The following is a 24,230-nucleotide window of genomic DNA, read 5'->3' as shown; positions in this document are numbered from 1 at the left end:
AGAGATCCAAAGTTTTCAATCAAGACGAACGATTAAATTGGCAAAACCCGTGATTCACTGAGGTGGCTTCATGTCAAGTTATCGAAATTTGTAATACTTTAGATGAACAAATTTCTTAGAATTGCTCGACAAGAGGCCCAGGCATGTGGTTTTTTTTTCAATTGCAAACGCAACGTTAACAACATTTCTCAAAATTGTTTATAGTCAGATGTTGATTTCGCTGAAAATAAACTTTGCTTTAATCCTCCTACCGTGATATTATCCCTGTCTTTCCTATTCAAGGGAACCTATCAAAACAGAGACTTATCAAGGGTCAACATGTTCATATATTTGCGGACAACTACTATATTTTGGAAACATACGTTTGGCATTGGACAAATTTAGCAATTCTCGATCTACTGTGACTTTCATTAATAAGGCAGTCAAGTTTTCTGGTATTATACGTCCGACTCATACTGTATGGGCAGAAGAATTCTACAAACTGACTGCGATGTAGACACTTCCGAAATGTATGTTTTAAGTTTCTAGTCATTGTACTATTTCAGAAGTTTGCCTTTCTATTAAAAAAAGGGAAACTGGTCGAAAAAGAAGGAAAAAAACGTTTGACTGACAAATGACAATGCGCCGATCTTGTACCCCAATCGCAATGGTAATCGAAAACTTGTAGAGGGAGACCTGATGACAGCCAATGGGAAAAAATCGAAACACCAACTCGTACAGTGGCCTTTGCTGGCTACACCAACTCGTACAGTGCCTCTTTTCGCTCAGCTCTGTTGTCGAGGGCGCAAATGAGTTATGTTCACTCACAAACCGAGATGCGACTCTGAGAGTGGTTTAGCCATTTACCATTCCATCCCTCCCCTATTGGATCTGCACAAGGTCGACGCTGAGTGGTGACATGTTATTCGTGAGTTGCTGCATAGAAAGAAGCTATGGTAGGTGTGTATATTTTTCGAATACTAGTATCAAAACGGAGCACTGAAAAGTTCAGACTGGTAAAAAGACAGCAATACTATAGAGGGCGCTTCACACTTTGAAGCAGAATAGTTTGACTCGAAACCACAAGCTGATATAAGGTATTTACAGAGAATAAAGTATATTACAATGATAACATATGAACATTATTAATAAGCGCAGATCGGTATTTTATCAGGGTTGATCTTCTTTTCCGCTCTACATTAATTGAAAAATCACTGAGTAAGTTCAACAGTGATTTCCTTTCAGCTCTGTGGTGATGGGAAAAGAAAGCCACTGAACACATACGGGCAGTCCAAAGGTAACACTGCCAACACGCATTGTCATACACACTGCATGCTATAATGCAACAGCCAAAATTTGGCACAGATTCTGAACATTTAGAATTCCTTTGCAGTGAGGTATTTATGTAAGTATGCTATGATGACATAATTTTCGTGTATACAAATTTATTAATAACATCAAAAATTCAAGCCTTGATCATAACTTGTGCTTTTCATGACCCTGTGTCAAAATCCCTAGAGTTCACATTTGCATGTGTGCACGTTTTCATCTAGCTATATAGCTTTGCTTGGCAAGAGCCACAAAAGCACAGAATGTGGCTAGAACACTTTGGAAGCATCTATTTGATCCATTGCATAAAATAATTGTGATGGTATCGTTTACATAACTGAAATATACTTTGTCATGTGAGGGTTTGTAGCCGTGTTTGAAACGGGTAGTTTAAGATAACGCAAGAAATATCAAAGATGACAGTGAAATTATGTATACATCCAGTGAAATTATATACACATCAATCATGAAAATGTAGAAGTCAATACGAACAAACCTGCTTCAAAAATATGTGAGATATGCTAGGTTCTGTAAATGGAGAGTAAATACTTGGATATTTGGCAGGATGTATTTGATAGCCATTTAGTCTTTTGATGAACCACAAAAGTATGCTGAATAAACATCATAGTATTCCAAAGATATCATTTGGCAATCCTACTATGGAAAGCAAGCGGTCAACACATGGTAAGAAATCTTGTAGAAGTTTTGAATCCATTAAACTGTTTTGCCCATGCCGTAGCAGATCAAAAGTCTACAGCTGTTCCATCAATAAAATTGGTCATTTTTTAGCCATGTTTGAGATTGAAGTTTTTGCACCGAACAGACAAGAGTGAGTTCATGTCTATAAATCTCCTACAGTGACAGAGATTAGAATGAAACGTGGAAGACAGAAATGAAACCACAGACATTCATGTGACTGATTTTTAAGTCCAAATAATGCATAGAGTATACAGCATGTAGTGAGATCTGGAAGCCTGTAAACAGAACAACACATCTGTGAAATAAAAACCAGTAGTATATGAAGTCCAGAACGTTGACAGAGCATAAAGGAAAAGGCTCATAATGCTGTGTGTTAAGTTTATATCAGAATATATGTACATGTTTGTATACACCTTGTGCATTGTTTGAGATCAAATATATTTTGGCAGCAACACAAGCTGAAGGACGGAAATGAATGATTGCACAGAAGTAAACCACATCATGATTCTACGTACAAAAATACTTTTCTATTCAAGACAATTATGATAAATCTCTTGGTTTGTGAATCAAAAGGTTAGCCATAGCACACATTTCATTATACAATCTCCCCACATTAAATAGGTATCGGTATGAAATATACATATTTCTCTCAATCAATAAATAAATTTCAGTTTCGTCTCATTTTGGATCGATTGTGTATCTCTTTTGCTGGGTAATATCTGCAAACTGGATGTAGCCAGAGTCAGTCGGCCATGTCCGCAGATTGTTGTTATAACCCAGGTTGGACGGTTTCTTTTGATGCGTACTTTGATACACTGTCGCCACGCCCACGGCGCTGTCCATGTCATCCATACAGAGACGGATTTTGTTCAGCATGTGTCCGGCCCGGACTGACTGCTTGTCAGCTTTGCCATCCAGGACTACATACCTCTTCTGTAGATGTCTGATGAGGGGGACAAAATGACAGAGTAAATTAGTAGTGGTAATAGTTGATGAAGTGTTTAGTTTTGAAGTTCATTTTTCCACTGAAAGATCTCTACATTATCACAAAAATTCTGCAAATATTACACCACTACACACAGGGCATGTTCACCCCATTTCCTGTAAACTGGTCCACTGTTATAAATTGATACCCATTGGTTTGGGCCAGACCATGGTGGTGAAAAGGTAAGTTACATAGATTGTGAGCTTGGGAGTAGTGCCTGCTTGCATTATCAAGATACCATGCTGAAGTTGCTTTACACATCTAAGCTATGCAGCTCTTTCATTCCTAGCATAGAAAAGTTTTAATTAGGGGCCCAAGCCTACCGGCGTGGGCCCCTATTGGTTTTACTGGAGTTCAATATTCTTCTTCTTCTTCCTCATCTTCTTCTTCTACTGTCCCTTTTTTGTCACTCTTGATCTCAGAAACCACATGACATAAACTTCTCAAACTTGCAGTGCTAATAGCTACTTATGGGTTCTCGTGCATATTATCCTTAAAATTTTGATTGGTCATGTGACCTGGTGGCCATATTGGATTTTCCAAAACACTAAAAATTGCTTTTCTTGCTGACCTAGGGGTCAAGTCAGTTTGAAATTTTTTATATAGCAAGCATGACCTAAGGTCTTAAGAATTGGCAAATAAAATTGCGTGCGGTCACGTGACCTTGGCCGCCGTATTGGATTTTCGAAAAATACCAATTTAAAAATCTTCTTCTCCAGAACCAACACACCGATTGAGCTGAAATTTTGCTCATGTCATCCTTAGAGTCATCTCTTTCAAGTTTGCGAACGGCGTTTTGATTGGTCACATGGTTTGGCCGCCATATTGGATTTTGAGAAAATCGTGATTTAATCTTTAAAAATCTTCTTCTCCAGAACCAACACACCGATTCGACTGAAATTTGACATGTAACATCTTAAGTGTGATCTCTTTCAAGTTTGCGAAAGACATTTGGATCGGTCACGTGATTTGGCCGTCAGATTGGATTTTCGAAAACTACTAATTTAAATTTCAAAAATCCTCTTCTCCAGAAACAACACACTGATTAAGCTGAAATTTTACTCATGTCATCCTATGAGTAGTCTCTTTCAAGGTTGCAAAAGACATTTGGATCGGTCACGTGATTTGGCCGCCATATTGGATTTTCGAAAACTACCAATTTAATCTTCAAAAATCTTCTTCTCCAGAACTAACACACCGATTGAGCTGAAATTTTACTCATGTCATCCTTAGGCTGATCTCTTTTAAGTTTGTAAAAGGCATTTTGATCGGTCACGTGGTTTGGCCGCCATCTTGGATTTTGTGAAAATTGAACTTTAATCTTAAAAAATCTTCTCCTCCAGAACCAACGCTCCGATGTAGATGAAATTTTACTGACATCATCCTTAGTGTGATCTCTTTCACGTTTGCGAAAACCATATGGATTGGTCACATGGTTTGGCCGCCATCTTGGATTTTGTGAAAATCGCACTTTAATCTTTAAAAATCTTCTTCTCCAGAAAGAACACACCGATTGAACTAAATTTAATTCCTGTCATCTTACGTATAATCTCTTTAAAGTTTGCGAAAGCCATCCTGATCGGTCACATGGTTTGGCCGCCATCTTGGATTTTATGGAAATCACACTTAAATCTTTAAAAATTTTCGTCTCCAGAACCAACACACCTCTTGAACTGAAATCTTAATCGTATCATCTTAAAGGGAAACCTAAGTCCAGCGACATTGACCGTTTATCCCTTCCAAAATCACCCTTGAATAAAATGCAGCTCAAATTTGCAACATAATTGCACGCGCCGACGACTACGGAGCGACGAAAAGAGAAGTTGAAGTAGACGACATTTATGGAAATGAGCTCGGAATCCCATGGGCGCGAAGGGCTCATGGGAGGAGCGTGCGTGACGTCATCGGTGATACACGAACGTGTGTGACCGCTTACCAAAGCATTGGAGTCTATGACTGCAGGAGAGCAGTTCTGCGCGTTTACGACTCTTTAATTCTCATCAGTAGCATAAAAAATTATTAACTGTTGTTCAGTTGAGTGCAAAAATCACTCAAGGAAGAACAAACGGAGTCAGCTTTTATCGTCGTCCCACAGAACAGCTTTTTCGAAGACAGTGGCTAAAGAAAGTCGGGCGAGTTTTAATATCTCAAAAGATACAAAGTTATGTTCTACTTCTTTCAGGATGATTTTATAAGTGATTTCGGGACTCTGATAACGATACAAGACGGTACTACACAATGCGGTTCGTATCTTGACATGCTGAGTCAGCCTATTACCGCCGGTTTTAACCAGATAAATGTTAATATTAGCGATTTCGGGACTCTAAAATCCGAAGACGAAACTACACAAAGCGTCTCTCATCTCGACAGCCCGGATCTGCGAAATCGCTCTTATATACACGATAATATAGGCAATTTCGTGACTATATCTGGTAATATTGATATTACAAGATACTGGAATGACTTCTTGCCTGTTCTCGACCGTGGAGTGACGTCAGTAGGTGAAACGCATACGAGCGAGGTGAATGAGAGATCAGACGATACAGAAGAGAGAATGATACAGAAATTGTGTGGAAAAAAGCAGAACTAAAAGTTATGTCATTTATGTATATTGAAACTTTGAATATTTCTTTGGTGGTTGAAAATTCAAACTTCCAACGGCGCTGACGCAAAAATGACGTAAGAATCCGCAAGTACCCGGATGGCCGCGGTCGAGAATGATGTGTCTCGATCGGCACGCCGGGTCTGAGAAATCGCCGATATTATATTTACTCAATAAATATCAATTGCACCGGGACTCCAAGGCTAATATCGATATCGATACCAGACGATACTAGATTTACGTGCACTGTGTGGTGTCGGCACGCCCGGTCTGCGAAATTACGGATATTTATCCGATAAATATCGGCGACTTTGGACATTAACTCTGATACTAGACGCTACTTTGTCAAAATGTGGGTAAATATCCGATGTGTATCGGAGATTTCACCACGTGCCTAACAGTTCTGACCACCCAACCACCTCTGTCCGACTCTTAGTTCATAGCATCCGTGGCCGATAGTCAAGAATAATGTATGTTTTACATTATTAGAATTATTCATGCACGAAATACATTTTTTACATGGAAAGGATTTTTTTCATTAAATTTCCACACGAACTTTCATACACTACAATCGGAACTTCGTCGAGAGGGCCGATCAGATATCACCGTGAGTGGGGATTGCCTTGCACGAATAACATTCTTTACATGTAATACATTTTTACTTGGCGATCGAGACCTGAACAGAGGACATATCGGACATCGTCGAGAGTTTTGGCTGGTCTTGTTTGAAATGCATTCTTTACAACAATATAGACGATACTATTGTTTTAAATAGCGGGCAAATATCCATTATATCGGAGATTTCATCACTTTGTAGATCTGAGTAAGCCCGACTTCCTAAGTTCGACACCAACTTCGAAAAAAAGACGACGCTATACATTTGTCAAATTGCGAATAAATATTTTCCGATATATATTGAAGATTTCGCAACCTTAAAGATCTGGCTGAGCTCGACTTACGTATCATTCACGAACCAAAAATTAATTTAAGCGACTGATAAAGAAAACTCTGTTTTAGAAACGTAACGCTGAAGGATCGCAGAGTCACTCAGTGTCAGGTCTCCAATCCAGTTCGGGGTCTGTAGGCCTACAAGCACAGTGACTCCCTCCGCGGAATTACGAACGATGTGTGGAGATACTTTCCCATTATTACATATCTTGGTTCAAATTAGTATGGTTTGATTTCAGTGTGGGAAAAGTAATACTCGATGTCAGAAATATCGCTGTCCGAACTCTCCAGAGTCGTCTTACGAACGCGCTAAACTGTTCATGGTACTCCTCCAGCTGCAAGCTACAATCGTCTGTATCGCCGATGACGTCACGCACGCTTCTCCCATGAGCCCTTTCGCGCCCATTGGATTCCGAGCTCATTTCCATAAATGTCGTCTACTTCAACTTCTCTTTTCGTCGCGCCGTAGTCGTCGGCGCGTGCAATTATGTTGCAAATTTGAGCTGCATTTTATTCAAGGGTGATTTTGGAAGGGATAAACGGTCAATGTCGCTGGACTTAGGTTTCCCTTTAAGTATGACCTCTTTCAAGATTGCAAAAGGCAGTTCAATCAGTCTTGTGGTTTGGCTGCCATCTTGGATTTTGCGAAAATTGCAATTTACTATTTAAAGCTCTTCTTCTCAAGAACCAACACACCGATTCAATGACATTTTACTCCTATCTGAGCACTTTACTGTTTCTGATAGGCAATTGGATCGGTGAAGAACTTTGGCAGCCATATTTGATTTTGCATAAAAGATGCAAATTACCAGTGAAACATACCGTTAACAGTAACCATGAGATGATGCTAAAAATCCTACTTTTCGAGACTTCAATTTTGCATATACCATTATAATTGCAAGAACTTTAAACCATATTAGCAGCTTGGGCCCCGCGAAGGCTGCTTGCAGCTTTAATTAATTCATGGGCTTTGTGACACTATACGGGTAATTGTGTATGGGAAATGCTATACAGGTTCTGACTCACTAATTGACAAAGGTACAATTCTAATGATATTGTAAATATCCCCATACAATCCATTCTGAAATTTATGAATTTTCAGTCGTACATACCTTGTTAGTTCATCGTACTCTTCAAATGTCAGCCAGGAGTCAATCTTTGGAGCGACAAAAGCTTTACCGGTGGACAAATTCATGACTGACTTCTGTGGCTCTATGTACCTTCTCTGTGGGTAGGTGTGTTTTGCTTCCATCAGCAGTTCCCCAGTCCTGCTGCGATGCACTTTGTCTGCATGCTTGACTTCGATGGGTGTCCTTGGCCTTGCCGGAGGGTCAGCAAAGTGCGATGACACCAACACTGATGACCCAGGCTGTGTTATCTTCTTTCCGATCCTGGATATGTTCTTGTCTCCGGGTGAAAGTAGAGCTGAGAAATAGTGAGAAAGTTGAAATTTGTCAGTCGACTTTTATGACCATTTCAATTTCATAAATTTCATGTCAACAAATACTTCTGTTAATGCTTCTGTTGTAAGAGAGATTATCATGAAGAGATTCCTTCACTGAATCAATAACATTTACCTTTTCATATCAAATATTTTTGATAAATAAATTAACTGGTTGCATTGTGAGGTTTGCTCTCTCTACCAGATGAGCATTGACGATCAGTTCAAGTATCAGTATACCGGGTAACTTTGATATGTACATACCTCTCTCTAGCAGCTGTTGTGTCAGGGGTATGCTTCTCTCTTCACACATCTGCAGTAATTTGTGATACTCCTTGAGTCTCGCCTCTCTGTACCTGTCGATCCCTTCGGCCGTTTCACCGGACAAAGTGCTGGCCAATGCGTGGTTGTCCACGGCTCTGTTGCCAGTCTTCACTTTGCCTTTGTTGCCCGATTTAGACCTCTTCTTGCCGGCACTTGTCATCTGTGCCTGGGTGAAAAAAAAAAGGGTCATTCATTGAGAGTTTTCAAGTTAAAAAAGCCCTAGGATTTCCCTGTTATTGTGTGAGTAAAGCCAGTAGAATTAATGTTATGCAAATCTACCGTTTCATATTGTACATTTTGGCATTTGACCAGATCAGATGTAGAGATGTCTCTGATCTAAAAGCTTTGTTCACGGTGTGCAATTTTATATCTGCTTTTGCAATGCACCTGCATCTTATTTCTATACTTTCATGTTATGAAGAGTATAAATAGACCACACTGACCTGTTTATTGAAGACTTTTTCCTTTTTGCGTTTCATTATCATTGTATCCGGCTATGTGAACCTGCTCCGTGATGTCAACTTTTGGAACTTCCAGCGATACAGTGGAGACCTCAGACACAGCAAAGCTGATATGAGAGTGTTCGGATGCCGCCGACTTGACGCGCTTGTCAGTCGCCTTGGAGGAAGGTCTTGAGGGGGAACTCCTAGATTTGGTATGCGGAGAACTCCGTGAACTTTCTTGTTTGTCCAAATCCTTTGATTTGGAGGAGTTTGTTTCACTCTTGACTGTGAAATAAAAAAAAATCACAATTCTTTAATTCCGGTATTAACAAAATCACTCTTTCAACATTAGCAAAGTCATGATCAACTGCTCACATGCTTCTTTTTCCTACCACATGATTATCATACTTACATTTTTATTGTCAATTTTTAACAAAATATGATTTTTATATATGATCAAGGGGTAAAAATTGGTATCTTCAGCAAAAGGACATATTGCTCACAAGCATAAGTTTATGTAAAATGATAGGAAATATATAGATACTTTCTGAGGCTCAAAAAAATTTTGGATTCATCACACAACAGATGCATGGGACGAAAAACATCTCTCTCTCTCTCTCTCTCTCTCTCTCTCTCTCTCTCTCTCTCTCTCTCTCTCTCTCCATTGTGACATTCAGACATGCTGGCAAGTTTGAAGTTTTATCTTCATTTAACAAAAAAATGCTTGTGAAAATTTTTCACTGTAAAAATGCAGTGAATAATAATACAATAATAACTATACTCTTGATCATCATTGGTAATACACAGAACTTTGAGCAGTGCAGTTGATGTACAGGAAGGGCATAAATAAATGAACCATGGGGCACTTTTGATGAATGCTTCAAATTTCAGACTAAATCCAGTTTTGAAAGTATATACGATATCATCAAATGGAAAAATGTTTTCATCCACTGTTACACAAAATTCAACAGTTAAAGTTCATGCATGAACTAGAATGTTGGACTCATTCCTTCACCTCTCATTCTAGCCTTCCGGTATCTCCGTTCTTCCCGCTGATATTCCTTGATGCCACGTGCCAATTCCCTGTAATCCAGCTGATCATTCATGTCCTGATCCAGGGAATGAACTAATTCCTCAAGTAAATCGTCAGCCAGGGGAATTTTAGCCTGTGGAATTGAAAAGGTGGAGTTATCAGCCATACTTTGGATGAAATTGCAGAGTACAATGTCAAAATCATTCTCACTGTCTTTGGACTTTGTGTTTTGTGAGATGCACAACTTCAAATGTGCAAACAAAAGGATCAACTTGATCCACTAGTTATCAGTGATCTCAATTTGAATTGTATCTACTTCACCAGGTAGTATATTTGAATGTATTGTACGGTATAATGTGAAAGAAACAAATGAAAAAATAGCGCCAATGGCACTTGATCACAACTGGCACATTGTGAAACTACTCTATCCTGGGTACACCTGTACATGAAATACTGAAAGGGTAGGTGCTGCGGGTTTGGAGTTTGTCAGTAAATGCACACAGAAAACAAAGTCCCGAAGTAGCGAATTCCAGCCATTTTCAAACCACACTGTTTGTCAGTGGGTAAGCAATATTCGCAAAAATCACATTTCCAGGCTAATAGACTATGTTTTACAAAATCACACGTCCTTATTACAAATAAAACGATCTTTGTCATTAAATCAATGCGCCAGTAAACAGGTCCAGCAGCTAGTTATGTCATCAAGTCTGTAATGTTAAGGGTAATAACAAATGTGAGAAATCTAAAACATTAAATATGTTGTTTTTTATCAATTTTATTACCAAAAGCGCATGAAAATCTCTGATACTTTGAATCAGCCATCCTGCATATTTGTAACATTCATCAAAACCTCATTTCTGTTCCACAACTCATTAAATAGTCCACAATGCAGGATTGGTGTACATTCCAAAACTACATATATGAAAGACCCCTAAATCAATTAGTTAAAGGGGGGGGTTAGAAATTTCCCAAAACTATCTAACCGCTGCTCCGTTTGGCTCCATTTTTCGAATCGGAACCTTGGAATTAGTCTGAATATCTCTACCAAATATCAATGCAGTCTGTTCAATGGTTTTTGACTTTTGTCGTTTACGGAAAATGGACACTGTCCACACCGGTTGAAGCTAACCCTATATATCACAACTTCCAGATGTGATAATGACCTATGGTCATTATGTTAAAAAATACCGCCAATGGCGCTTGGACATAATGACCGCCTAGTATTATCGGCATTTATCAACAACCACACTCACTGTGAATTAGACAGACCACGAAGTCAATGAGCAACATATAGCTGAAAGACTATTTTTCACATTGCGATTTTAAGCTCATTTTTATGAGAAAAGAGACATGTATATGTATATGGAGAAGAAGCAGAAGACATATTTGTAAATTGTTTGTTAAGTGACAATCATATATGCATCTCTTGAAATTTTGTGGTTATAAGGTATAACAGTAGTGTAAGAATAATGAGGTATGAATAAGTTAGTAAAGCTAAGTTGACAGTAATTAAGATTACAAAATTATACACTAAGCTGGGGAAATCTGATTGAAATAAATGTTGAAAAGTAGCAAAGTCATGGTCATCTTTTGTCTAATACCTTGTGTAAGTTCATGAACTTTACATAAATCTTGCTATAGATTTGTTGCTAATGGGCAATAACTGTGTTTCAGATCATTTGAGAGCAATCTATCCATGACAGGTTTACTAGTAAATTGTAATATACTTCTATTTAAAGGAGAGAAACTTCTCAAATATTTTTTTTCCCTGTAATTTGCTGTGAGAACACATGGACAGATGCTCAGGACTGTATGCTGGTGCTACCTTGATAACTAACCTACAACTTGTAACGTCATTGTCTAACCTGTTCACCCCAATTTCCTGCAGACAGGTCCACACTCTCCATTGATAACAATGGGTTTGGGCCATACCATTGTAGTGAAAGACTGTAACATGTGAGGTTGTGGATACTTAATCTCTGGAATGTCAAAGTCTGTATTACTGTGTTCCCACTAGCCAAACCAACGCCGCCGGTAATAAACGGTTTTGATTGGTAAACACCTGTGGATTAACCCTTAATCTCTACTTATGTCCATACACGGAATTTCCTCCGGTGTTTTGAGGAAAACATCGGTGTTTTGCGCCCTCTACGTTCAATATATGTCTATAGTACAGGTTGGATATAAACAACAATGGCGGATGTCCAGGACGCAACTGTAGCGGCGTGTCTCCTGTATTTTCACCTTCATATGCGATCCAGACGGATTCAACAGTTCATCGTCGCCTCAGGAATGCATAAATGGACTCACAACGAGACCCAAACATTGATATTCTTGCCTCGCTATTCGATGAGCAAGATCACTAAAACCCATTAAAATAATTTTTCACAAACCAAACAAAGAAAGAATCTACACTGCGACTGATGAGAACCACACTGGGGTTTCGAAACGCTAGCGTCAAAGGGCCACTCTATCAACTTTGTAACACCATAGGTCCGGCTGCGTCTCGCCATAAGCTTTCCCCGCACAAACAAAAGATTACCGTACACACTAATCCAAACTTCCCTACAAATATCTGAGGCGAAACAAACATTTTTATTAACACAAACAATCGGATAAGAATGTAGGAACACATTTTTGAAACGAACCAAACACAAACTCGACACAAAAACATTTTGGATAGTTAGGTGGGCAGCCTCTTTCACACTTTATACATGGGAGCGAGAGATCTGTTGTCTTCCATGGTTCGTGTCGAGTCCAGCTATGCGTACTGTGCACTCGAGCTGATAGGTCAGAGGTAATGTTTTGGACAAAAGTCGTCGCGAGAGGGCGTTTACACCGTCGTTAACCGTTCTGACACACAATTTGCGTCGGCGCGCCGTTGCAGGTCTGACGAAATTCGACGCCGTAGATCGACGCCGTCGCAGCACCGTCGTTAACTGTTCTCACACGTGGTTTTCGTCGTTGTTTACCATAACAACGGCGTTCACAACGTTGTTAAATGCTGATGTCAGAACGGCCCTTATATTGACTCAAGGATGTTTACTTAACAAATGCCTAGGGTCATCTCAAAAGTGAGAATCTAAACTATGAAATATGATTTTTTTAATGCTTTTGATGCCCAAAAGACCATAGAAATCTCTTATACTTCGAATCAGCCATCCTGCATATTTCTAACATTCATCAAAACCTCATTTCTGTTCAACAACTCATAAAACAGTCCACAATGCAGGATTGGTGTACATTCCAAAACTACATATATGAAAGACCCCTAAAATCAATTAGATAAAAAGGGGGGTTAGAAATTTCCCAAAACTATCTAACCGGCGCTCCGTTTGGCTCCATTTTTCGGAATTGGAACCTTGGAACCAGTCTATGTATCGGTATCAAATATCAACGCAGTCTGTTCAGCAGTTTTTGACTTTTTGTCGTTTACGGAAATGGATGACATCAAACACCGTTGAAACCACCTCTATATCACAACTTCCAGTTGTGATAAAAACAACAACATAATCTTGGATCTGGTGCGTTATCGACAACATAATTTTTCATACAATCAGGTATAAATACATTACACTATGAGATATCTGGTGAGTATGTACAAATAAGAGAAATGCAAATGAAATATATTGCTCAATAGCAATAACAACAATATTCTTGGTAAATTCTATTTGTGCAATAATGTACCCCCTCCTGGACCATAATTGTCAAAAAGAAACTTTGCAGAACCAAATGTACGAGGCAAAGTCAAGTACGTTAAGGGATGCAAAGTTTGCTTGAGTCCATCATGGGCCTGGAGGGGGTACATTATTGCTATTATTTATAGTTTTGGCTATGTCAGGGATTTTGGAGATGTAGGAAACATCAGGGTCACTACACTGGATAATCAGACATTTTATCAGTAATAATCTGGGGGGTGACATCACAAAATTTGCTGGTCTTGACAAAGCTGTCAAATAACAATAACCACAATATAAAATATTAAAAGCATGAAATTCAATGTTCATGTCGTTGTGTCATCAAGATGGTACTAAAGCCTCATTAGTTGTATAATTACTTGTTATTCAATACGATGATTTAACCCTTTGATTGAATGCTGTGATTTTTTCCCACCAAAATTTTAGTGCAACATTTTACCAATTTTTATGAATTTTCTCTAATTTTTTGAGGATTTTGGACCAAATGGACATCACCTTTCATTGGCTAAAGTTTTTTATCAAAATTTTGGCAGAAATCTGAAAAAATCCACTACTTTTGTTTTATAAATGTGACAAAAATTGACATTGGCATTCAAAGGGTTAAAAGAGATTTATGTAAAAGTGTTTACCAAAGTATGACCACAGTACATTTTACAAACATTGGTGACAAACATACAACTCGGATTTTATAAACTACATACATGTACTTGTAATTTTCCACTGGCAAGTCATATATAGCTGCCCCGAGTGAATACACAAAAACTGTAACATAACCTTTGCTAGTTTTGTTTATGTGTCAATTGCAAGGTCATGTTCTACTCATCAAAGCATGCTGAAACACACATGATCTAGTTTGTCAACAAGGCGACTATGCATTTAACGATGCACTGTTATCATGTTGTTTGCTTGAATTTTGGACCGGACAAAATTCACGTGTACAGGCTGAGTTGACAAGCTGAATACTGTGTATCTCAACATGCTTTGGGGAGTAGAACAACCAACTGTAAAGTAAACATGCAAGATGCACAACCCAAGGCCTGCCCTTGGCCATGACTTACGCTCGCTATTTTGGGAACATGTACGAAATCAAAAGAGTGCAATTGATGTACGACTGATCTGCAGGACTTAACTTCACAAGGCATTCAAATTTACGCGCATATTTCGTATCCAATTCACCCAGTCTGCATACAATTACGCGGCCAAATACCATACTGACCTGTTGTAGTATTTTGTTACAGTTTTGTGAAATGTTGCAAAAACACACGGCCATTATGACCGAAACTGAAACAACTACCCTATATGTGTATCATGAATATACTGGTATTACAGACATAACTTTTGCTGTCAATTCCTTTATTCGATCTCGTTTTGCATGACAAGAAAATGCAAATTTACTTACGTCTTTGATGCAGTTTTGAAATTCTTCCTTGGTGATCATCCAGTTCTTATCTTTATCAGCTCTGGTGAAGAGATCGATCAGTCTCATCCTTTTGTTGTTGAGGTGTTTTACAATAATCGCAAGTGCCTCCGGGGGAGGTGTCAGAATGACGGGGGAATCAACTCGTACAGGCGTTGGTGATCGCGACTTCTCAGCCTGATGATGGAGAATATAGAAATCAAAAGTTTTAAAAAAGCAGAGTGGAATATTTGATAATAATTTACAATCATTTAAGACATGCTACACACACATTATTTGCAGCAGCAGTGTTACAAAGCCAGTTTTTTGTAAAATTTCATATACTGTGAGGCTCTCTCTCTCTCTCTTCAGTATTTGTACAATAAAACACCACATCTTCACTGAATGACCACATATCACACAAAATGTGCATGGCTTGGTGAGAGCAGTGCTTTGGATTCACAAAGATCTGAAGGCCAAGATACCGGTAGGTAAAATCTCCTCATATTCAATATTGACTGTGTGTGCATACAATCATTGAACAAGAACAGAGAAAGAGAGAGAGAGAGAGAGAGAGGGCTTCAATGATCAGCGACTATGGCGTCAATTTATCTTTACAGCGGTCCAAACCACACATGAAATGAAAGTGGCATTGTCTTTTTCTAACATCTTTTAAAATCAATAACTTAACCCCTCGAGAGCTGTAACTTTTCCAACTAAACTGTTAATGCAAAATTTTACCAATTTTTATGAATTTTTTGGTCTTTTTTTTTGACGATTTTCGACTAAATGGACATTACTTTTCATTGGCTACAGTTTTTGGTCAACATTTTATACAGGAGACAAACATTGACTTTTGCACTCAAAGGCTAATCACCGAATGGAAATATTCGTCCTTCCAATTATGTACAGATGCATATAAAGTCCACAGAAATCAGATAAGATTTTTGGAGAAGTTTGTGATTTGATGACCATGCGAACTGTATGTTTGAAACATGGAAAGCTTTTCTCAAGACTCTTGTAATCAAAGCTAGGGACTTAAGATGCGTTCAAACACTGGTGAGTACCCACTGCAGCCCAGTTGAGTGTAACACACCGTAGGTCTTTCTTATGGACTCTCCAGAATAATATCAATCATAACAATAGCACGCCCTCTGAGTGCATATGCTCAAAATTTGAAACAGTTCTGAAATATTGTATTCCAAGAGTTGTGCCAAGAAACCTCCAGTTTCCCAAAATGTGAGTGTACTTAAATAGTGACAATTGGTCTTAAAATCAAGAGTTTTCAAAAATGTTAAAAAATAGACAGTGCCTCTTCAAAACACGATTACGCAATCTTAGCAGTAATATTTTTGAGTACAGCATTGAGCAAGTAATTGTATTCTAAAAAATTATCTTTTAACCGGGTATTCTACTTTAGTCCTATAAAAAGCTAATCAATTGAGTAGGTAGCCAAAATGGAACACATTTAATTTTATTTTCTTATTTACAAACTATATTTACTGGTACTTATACCACACAACAGTACAACAAGTACATTTAGGCAAATCTACAATTATCAAGACGGATAACACTGCATGAAACTCACAACATATAAAGATTACATTAAAATATTCCATGTACAATTATTATACATAATTCATAGTATATTACATTCATAATAAATTTATTTATAAATTTATAGACGTACTCTAGTTTCTACTGATAACAGAACTGAAACATTCAATAGACATACATAAATATACTTTTTCATTATAATAAAGTCATATTTATTCTTTTGATCAAGACTGATTATTTCCTTGATATGGGGCACTTTTCTAAGCATGAATCACTGTACATATTTGCATCGCGGGATGCACCCGCAAAAACCAGGCAAATTTATCAATTAATGAAAGAATAGCAAGCATATAGAGTGAGCAAGAAGTTCATTTCACAGCACACACAATGCATTTTACTCAATAGAATAGAGTTCAGCATTTACATGTCTGATACTCATGGTACTCCTGCCACTTTGCGATGTTAACCTGGATAAAAACGCTGCGTCCTCACGACTTTTGTCTTCTAATCTACTCTGCTACAAACAGGAAAAAAATATGATGTGGTAAAAGGAAAGAAAACAATAAATGAATAGCGGCACTGGTCGCAGTTACAGGTTTGTTACTAAATGTAGCTGCACGCGACATGGGGCACCAGTAGCTTGAAATGCAGACAAATTTTGTCAGTGTCACATGCGTGGCTCATGTTGCAGCTTGTAGTCTGAACTGCTAATATGTCTTTTTAGTGTTCATTGAAACATTAGCAGTTGCCTATTAATTTGTATTTCTGTCGTTCTTGCATGTGTAATTTCCAAAGATGTCATCTAAATTTGCAGTCAAATATTTATTTTTGCATATTGATGACAGACCGCTGACATTTGTACACTATTGTTTCTCATGCAAAACATGCTGGAAGCATGCAGGTTGAACTTTGAAATGAAACGAAATGCATGTGGAGGAAACAATTTTTGTATAGCCTGACCTATGTCACTGACAAATCTGTGAAAAAATTAAATGGCAAATATGGTCGTTTATGGCAGATTCATGTGATGCAGGTTGATTTTTGTCTTGAGTGAGGATTACTTGAGCCTAACCTTTGACTGCAAAGTCAAAGAGTCTTGCTTGGGGCAACTTAGCTATGCACCGTATGTCCTACACCTATGTGTATAAACTGTACCCTACACTGATAAACCTAATCTAGTGGATCCGTAGCTTACTAATGATACAATGTACTGCAACATAAAATCTGTGTCAACAATTCTTCAAACCACCCAATTCTTTTTGTTTGTTTGTTTTGTTTGTTTGTCTTTTTGTCTGTTCATAAGATGTAAATGAAATGCTGAACAAGGAAAAATAAAACAGCTCAGTGTCATGATAATTATACATCTCTGCCAAAACACAGGATTTTGGCTCTGTCTGACAGCGTAGCGGCAAAGATGCCGAACTTCTGATTTGTCAGAAGTCCCTTGCCATGTGCAGCGGCTCGGAAGGTAATATCTCATTGATAGATTATCGTTATTTCCAGCAACTTACGGAGTCTGAAAGTAGAGCTATCCTCTACCTGATTGGCTGTTTGGAAATAAGGAGAGCGATCAGTTCAATTCAGAGTCTTTGCTAAGGGCCCATGTTACCGCGGGGTTCCCCAGTCATTTTACCAGGGTTCCCCTTGGTATGTCAATGCAATCAGATTAGAGGACAGTAGAAATGTTACTGGGGTTCCCAAATCATTTACCGATATTCCCAAACCTTGGCAAAAACACTGCAGTTGGCTAAAGGCTTCCAAAATGCTGCACTTTAGCCCAACTGGCTCAAGATAATCCAACCACTGAAATGAAGAGAGGCAAGGGCATTCAGTAATCTTGAACTCTGTTACGTAGCACATTCTTTGAGCAGACAGACAATATTGTTCAGAGTGGTGATGAGAGTGATAGGACATTTTTTTAATCTGTATCAGCAGCTCTCTAGCATTGTCCCATACAAGCATGAAGTCAGGCTATCATCAGGTGAAAGGTCAAGTTCAACTGCACCAGACCATATGGTCATTCCAACTACTTACTACAAAACAGCCGCAGAGGTAATTAGTGTAAGATGAATCATCGATTTATTTCATATTTACGTTCTGAGCTTTACTTATTTCCCCGTTCTCTCATCCCACTTGTCAGATTCATCTACATGCAATCATCCGCCTGAATGTTACAAAGTATGATTCACAATTGGTAGCGTAAATTTGATAAATCACAATGACATTTTATTTCTGTGCTATTGCATATGCTCGTAAATCAAAACACTCATCAACAAGATGAGCTTTTTGCAATAGATGAGTCACATTCACTGGAGAACCGATTTTACCCAGCAATGCTTGGACAAAGTACTCATTGTATGACTCTCAGACTTTCATTGAATTTACATTGTAACGAGTATCTGAGTGAAGCTGATATCTGCAGCAATCATTGCATGCGTTTGCAATGCCCTACCGTACACATAGTACATGTTTTGATGATAGGATCATCACAGCCATTATTATTGTGTTTAAGAATGGATTAGAAACATATAGGCCTCTAACATACCAATTAAGAAATAAACCACACAATACACCATGAGATTTTGAACAATTCATAACATATGTGCACAAGTGATAGCGAGAGAATATCATATGGAGTGAATCCATTTGTATACCCATTGCTGAGATGGTTTATTGCTATTATATCATGATATTAAAATTGAAATTCTGGTGTGAAACATCAAAAAGGGAATTTTTCTCAAGCTGAGAGCTTGTGCCTACTCCAACCGTGCTATATTGCTAATTTAGCACAGTCATGTTCATGTCTTGACAATTCAGATCGCAGTATTTGCGCCATCAATACACTGGTATGATAGAATTTTGAATACATGTATGGCATCCTATTATAATCTTACCTGGACAGTTTCAGTTTTTGGCAATCGTTCCTCTACCATTTTTCTGTATAGCTTCTCTTCAAGAGGTGTTCTGTCTGATTTCCTTGCTAACCAGCTCTCACTGACTCCAAGACTATCTAAACTCTCCCTCAACTGTCTCCGTTCATCGTACCACATTTTAAATGTTTCCCTCTTCTCAGCCAGCTCTTCATCGTGCAACTTCAGCTTCTCTGCCTCAGATAGCACCCAATCTTCCTTGGACAGTTCCCTTCCCTTCTGGCCTTCGATTGGCTGCAATCTCACCGGAGGTGATTTCACTTGGACGTCCACGCCTTCCACCCTCTCCATCTTCGGCGCCACAATGAGTCTCTTCCTTGGCTTGCTGTTTCCCCATATCTTGATTACGGTCTTGTAGTACTTCGTTTTGCTCAGGTCACGCTGCTTGTACAGCTTGAGTTGCTCTTCAATTGGCAAGAATTCACTGTTGTTTGGGTTGAACAGGCGTGTCAGTCCTAAATCTGACCATTGTATGAAGTCCACCATGTTTAACTTATTCCCTTTCAATATTTTCTGATGGAAAGAGCAAAATTAAAACCAATATGTAAACATATGGTCAATCCATTTCATTTTTCACAAATATAACATGTTGATTATAACTTTCAATAAAATAAGTGCCACACAACACACAATCAGTAGCATTGGAATTGGGCTATAGAGAACTACTATATGTAACTTTTGGATAATTTTTAACTTTTGGCCCCATTTTACAAGTGTATAGCCACAAACTGATGACGTCGGGCGTCGAATCGCCATACACAATACACAGTGCCATAATTACAAGGCGTCTGTGTTTTGTGTACGGCGATTTGACGTCATCAGTTTGTGGCTATACCACTTGTAAAATGATGCCAACTTTTTTGTTCTCAATGTCAATCACAATATCCTTTTCTACTTTCAAAAGCATCTTGAAACACCTACTGTTTAGCTTGTCGACACTGTCTATTCTTGAAAAAAATGCTGTGCTACTGTTTACATTTCAATTCAACTTCATACTAGAATTCACGTGTCAACAATATACAGCACACATGTATAGGCTTAATTGACAAGCTGAATACTTGTATCTCAGTATGCTCTAGAGAGTAGGACAAGAAACCGTAGCTGACATTAAAAAAAAAACAAAATGGTGAAAATCATAGAAAGTTACAGCTACTGGTCCTTTTTTAAATATGAACCTCCTGCTTCTAAAGGTAAAACAATGAATACTTTCTTTTTATTCTTGACCGCGGAGTGACGTCAGTAGGTGAAACGCACAGGAGCGAGGTGAATGAGAGATCAGACGATACAGAAGAGCGAATGATACAGCAATTGTGTGGAAAAAATCAGAACTGAAAGTTATGTCATTTATGTATATTGAAACTTTGAATATTGCTTTGGTGGTTGATAAATCCGAACTTCCCCACGGCGCTGTGATGCAAAAATGACGTAAGATAACCGGCAAGAACCCGGATGGCCCGCAGTCGAGAATATTGCATTCACATTTTAATACCTCACTCACAGTATACATGTAAATGTGATGGAGGAATTGTGGTCAAATCAAACAAACAATTCACCTTTTCTACATGGCATTTTTTGGACTCCATTGTAAACGTCCATCTTTCTTTCTGTCATGGGATGTAGGTATTATATACCAAGTAATAACTAACAACCAGTGGGTAGTGAGCAGTGGCCTAACATATTATTTGTTCAATTATACTTTACCATGGAGGGTGAAGGAGTGCTTTCTTAAATTCAAAATAACATGATAAACTGACTAATAAATGGGAGCTAACCTCCTTGACTATTTGTTACAAAGCGTTATTTTCGGCATTTCGATCAGGTTCCTAGCAGTACAGTCTAGTGTTCCTTGTCTACAACCTATTCGTGGTTTTGGTATGGTACCCAAAACTAATGGGTACAAACCAAAACTATCCAATCTAAATGCAATCTCAATCAGAAGGCGCGGTGAGGGCAAGGCGGTAATATTTACAGATGGAGGCTAGGTGGGAACCATCGTTTGCAATATTGCAGATAGGGGGTATACAAAACGAAGACAGAAGATCGAAGATCGAAGACCGAAGACCGAACACCGAAGATCGAAGACCGAAGATCGAAGACCGAAGACCGAAGACCCCTGAATTTAGATTAAAGGCACGATGCACTCTAACCGGCAAGGACGGATCGAACGTTATAATATTTAGTACGCAGTAATTACGCTGTTTCAGACATAATACACGCCAAATTACCATCACATCGGAGTCAAACTGAAACACTCGCCTGCGCGACTTGATAACGATGGCGGCTAACATTTCAAACACAATACACGAAGTTCAACCGAAATTAAGCCAATACGGCGAAATATGGCCCTTAAATACCGGAGATATTATGTCTTTGATTTGTACTTTTGACTTTGACAGATACGGCAAGCCGCTAGTATAAGTTTCGGATTGTAATTCTCAAATAGGCGCAACTATTTTAAGTTTTAATGGTTCATATGGCCATTTTTGATATAATTGTGGATGAATAACTCTCACCTTGACCAATTGAAACAATTCCGACGAAATATGGACGATTATTACGAAAGATATGCCAGGGTCTTCGTTTTGTACATTTGGACTTGAAAAACGCCCAAAATTAGTAGGTTTTTCTTAAATTTCTCCAAAAATATACGTCCAAATTTTGTTTTTGGCACGGAATTGACTTCCTCCCACTATTCTTCACAAATTAAACCTAATGCCAGCGGCTTACCGTATCTGTAAGGTCAAAGTAAAAACGAAGACCCTTGATATCTCCGGTATTTAAGGATCATTCATTGTCGGCATTGGTTTATTTTGTGACGAATAGTGGGAGGAAGTCAATTCCGTGCCAAAAACAAAATTTGGACGTATATTTTTGGAGTAATTTAAGAAAAACCTACTAATTTTGGGCGTTTTTCAAGTCCAAATGTACAAAACGAAGACCCTGGTATATCTTTCGTAATAATCGTCCATATTTCGTCGGGAATTGTTTCAATTGGTCAAGGTGAGAGTTATTCATCCACAATTATATCAAAAATGGCATATGAAACATTAAAACTTAAAATGGTTGCGCCTATTTGAGAATTAAATCCGAAACTAATACTAGCGGCTTGCCGTATCTGTCAAAGTCAAAAGTACAAATCAAAGAACTGTGATATCTCCGGTATTTAAGGGCCATATTTTGCCGTATTGGCATAATTTCGGTTGAACTTCGTGTATTGTGTTTGAAATGTTAGCCGCCATCGTTATCAAGTCGCGCAGGCGAGTGTTTCAGTTTGACTCCGATGTGATGGTAATTTGGCGTGTATTATGTCTGAAACAGCGTAATTACTGCGTACTAAATATTATAACGTTCGATCCGTCCTTGCCGGTTAGAGTGCATCGTGCCTTTAATCCAAATTCAGGGGTCTTCGGTCTTCGGTCTTCGATCTTCGGTCTTCGGTCTTCGATCTTCGATCTTCGTTTTGTATACCCCATTGCAGACATGGTTCTTAGCTCAGTGACAATAGTTCTCAACAAGCCTGATCTAGCCTTTCTGAACTGAGTTTATGGTACCCAGAAAAGACGCTTAACAAAAAACTTCCGTACACGTCGCTAAGGTTATAGTGTCTGATATGGCCTCTATTATAATGCTATTGTGTCTAGCACTAAATGGTAACACAGCTACCGCACCATCAGTATGTGACCTTTCCGCAGTCATTGATGACCCTTCCTTTTTTGTCAGAGACAGCATGCTGTTGGTAAATAATATGACACAAAGGAAGCGTCGATCTTCAATATTTCAAATGACTTCGGTAAATGTCTACTTACGTGTTCACAATGGGATGTAGCGTTGTACTTTCTGAAATACGGTGGTCCGCCATGATAATGACCACTCGTCGACTGTCGCCATTTTGATTTTGATTTCGCGCTGTTGCCATAGTGAGGATGGAAACACTAGCACGCCCCCAATAAGTTCTTCAATGGTATACTTTTGTTTTTCTGCAAATTTCATGGTTGGTGTCCCATCGCACAGTTGTATGAGGGTTGCTTTTTATTTTACAAATAAAGCTTAGGGACCGTTCAGTTTTTACTGCCCGGGGGCGGCGGCAAAATCTTTTCGCCGATGTTCAAAAAATTATAGACCCCCTACATTTTTGGTGAAAAAAGATGACCCCCCTTTGTCAGACGAAAATATTTGATGACCCCCTGGCTAAAAAATAACCAAAACACATATGTCAAATTTACCCGCATGGTTTGGATTTGAACTCCGGTACGCGGCGCACTTTATCCGTGTAGCAGAGATGCCAGTGCACAAACTTCTCAGCCACATCCATGCAAACGTCTGTTAATTAGGACAACTGTAAGGCCATTTTTAACTTCATTTCCATAGACAACTTATGTCCATCACACTGTTATGCAAATTCCCCTTTTTGTGTCAGTGCTAATATTCAGGGTCGCGAGCATGTAAATGGTCTTTCAAAGATGAGATAGGCACTTAACCAGATACTGTAATATGAGTTGGCCGCTGAAGGCAGCCCGCTGCTTATTGTAGTGGGTTGGCAAAGTCCAGGCCTGCCGGTAAAGAGGGTCATGGGCCACACGTCGATCTTGGCCATCGCATGAAGTAAACGTTAAACCTATTTATTGTAGTGGGCCGCCCAAGGCGGCCCGCCGGTAAAGAGGGTCGATCATGGCCATTGCGTCATGATGAAGTAAACCTAATTGGAGTGGGACACCAAAGGCATCCGCCCGTTAAAAGGTTCATGGGCTATTATATAAAGTCAATTTATTGTAGTGGGCCGCCTTCGGTGGCCCGCCGGTAAAAAGGGTCGATCATGACCATGGCATAAAGTGAACTTTATTGTAGGTATTATATTTTTGAAAATGT

General features: G+C 38.8%; 1 protein-coding gene across 1 annotated transcript; it reads right to left on the bottom strand.

Annotated features, from left to right (window-relative positions):
- Window positions 1-1,407: 1,407 nt before the first annotated feature.
- On the bottom strand, window positions 1,408-23,255 carry LOC139135506 (EF-hand calcium-binding domain-containing protein 12-like). Its single transcript, XM_070702913.1, has 9 exons — window positions 23,171-23,255; window positions 19,329-19,877; window positions 16,859-16,951; window positions 14,881-15,075; window positions 9,766-9,916; window positions 8,751-9,035; window positions 8,248-8,473; window positions 7,655-7,967; window positions 1,408-2,950 (listed from the first exon to the last, which is right to left on the bottom strand). The coding sequence occupies exons 2-6, from the start codon at window positions 19,848-19,850 to the stop codon at window positions 8,755-8,757; spliced, it is 1,242 nt and encodes a 413-aa protein (XP_070559014.1). The 5' UTR covers window positions 19,851-19,877; window positions 23,171-23,255; the 3' UTR covers window positions 1,408-2,950; window positions 7,655-7,967; window positions 8,248-8,473; window positions 8,751-8,754.
- Between the last annotated feature and the right edge of the window lie 975 nt (window positions 23,256-24,230).

The sequence above is a fragment of the Ptychodera flava genome, chromosome 6 (assembly GCF_041260155.1).
Source record: "Ptychodera flava strain L36383 chromosome 6, AS_Pfla_20210202, whole genome shotgun sequence".
Taxonomy (NCBI): domain Eukaryota; kingdom Metazoa; phylum Hemichordata; class Enteropneusta; family Ptychoderidae; genus Ptychodera; species Ptychodera flava.
The sequence above is the reverse complement of the archived record's forward strand: the minus strand, read 5'-3'. Positions and strand labels throughout refer to the sequence as shown.

Bases quoted from the DNA above. Each gene is read 5' to 3' on its own strand.
- LOC139135506 (XM_070702913.1), bottom strand. From the start codon at position 19,850: ATGGTGGACTTCATACAATGGTCAGATTTAGGACTGACACGCCTGTTC. The intron at 15,076-16,858 runs GTAAATGCTGAA...CTCCATCATCAG, and splicing joins GTACCATGAGTATCAGACAT to GCTGAGAAGTCGCGATCACC. The intron at 9,917-14,880 runs GTAAGTAAATTT...TCAATTCCACAG, and splicing joins TTCAAAACTGCATCAAAGAC to GCTAAAATTCCCCTGGCTGA.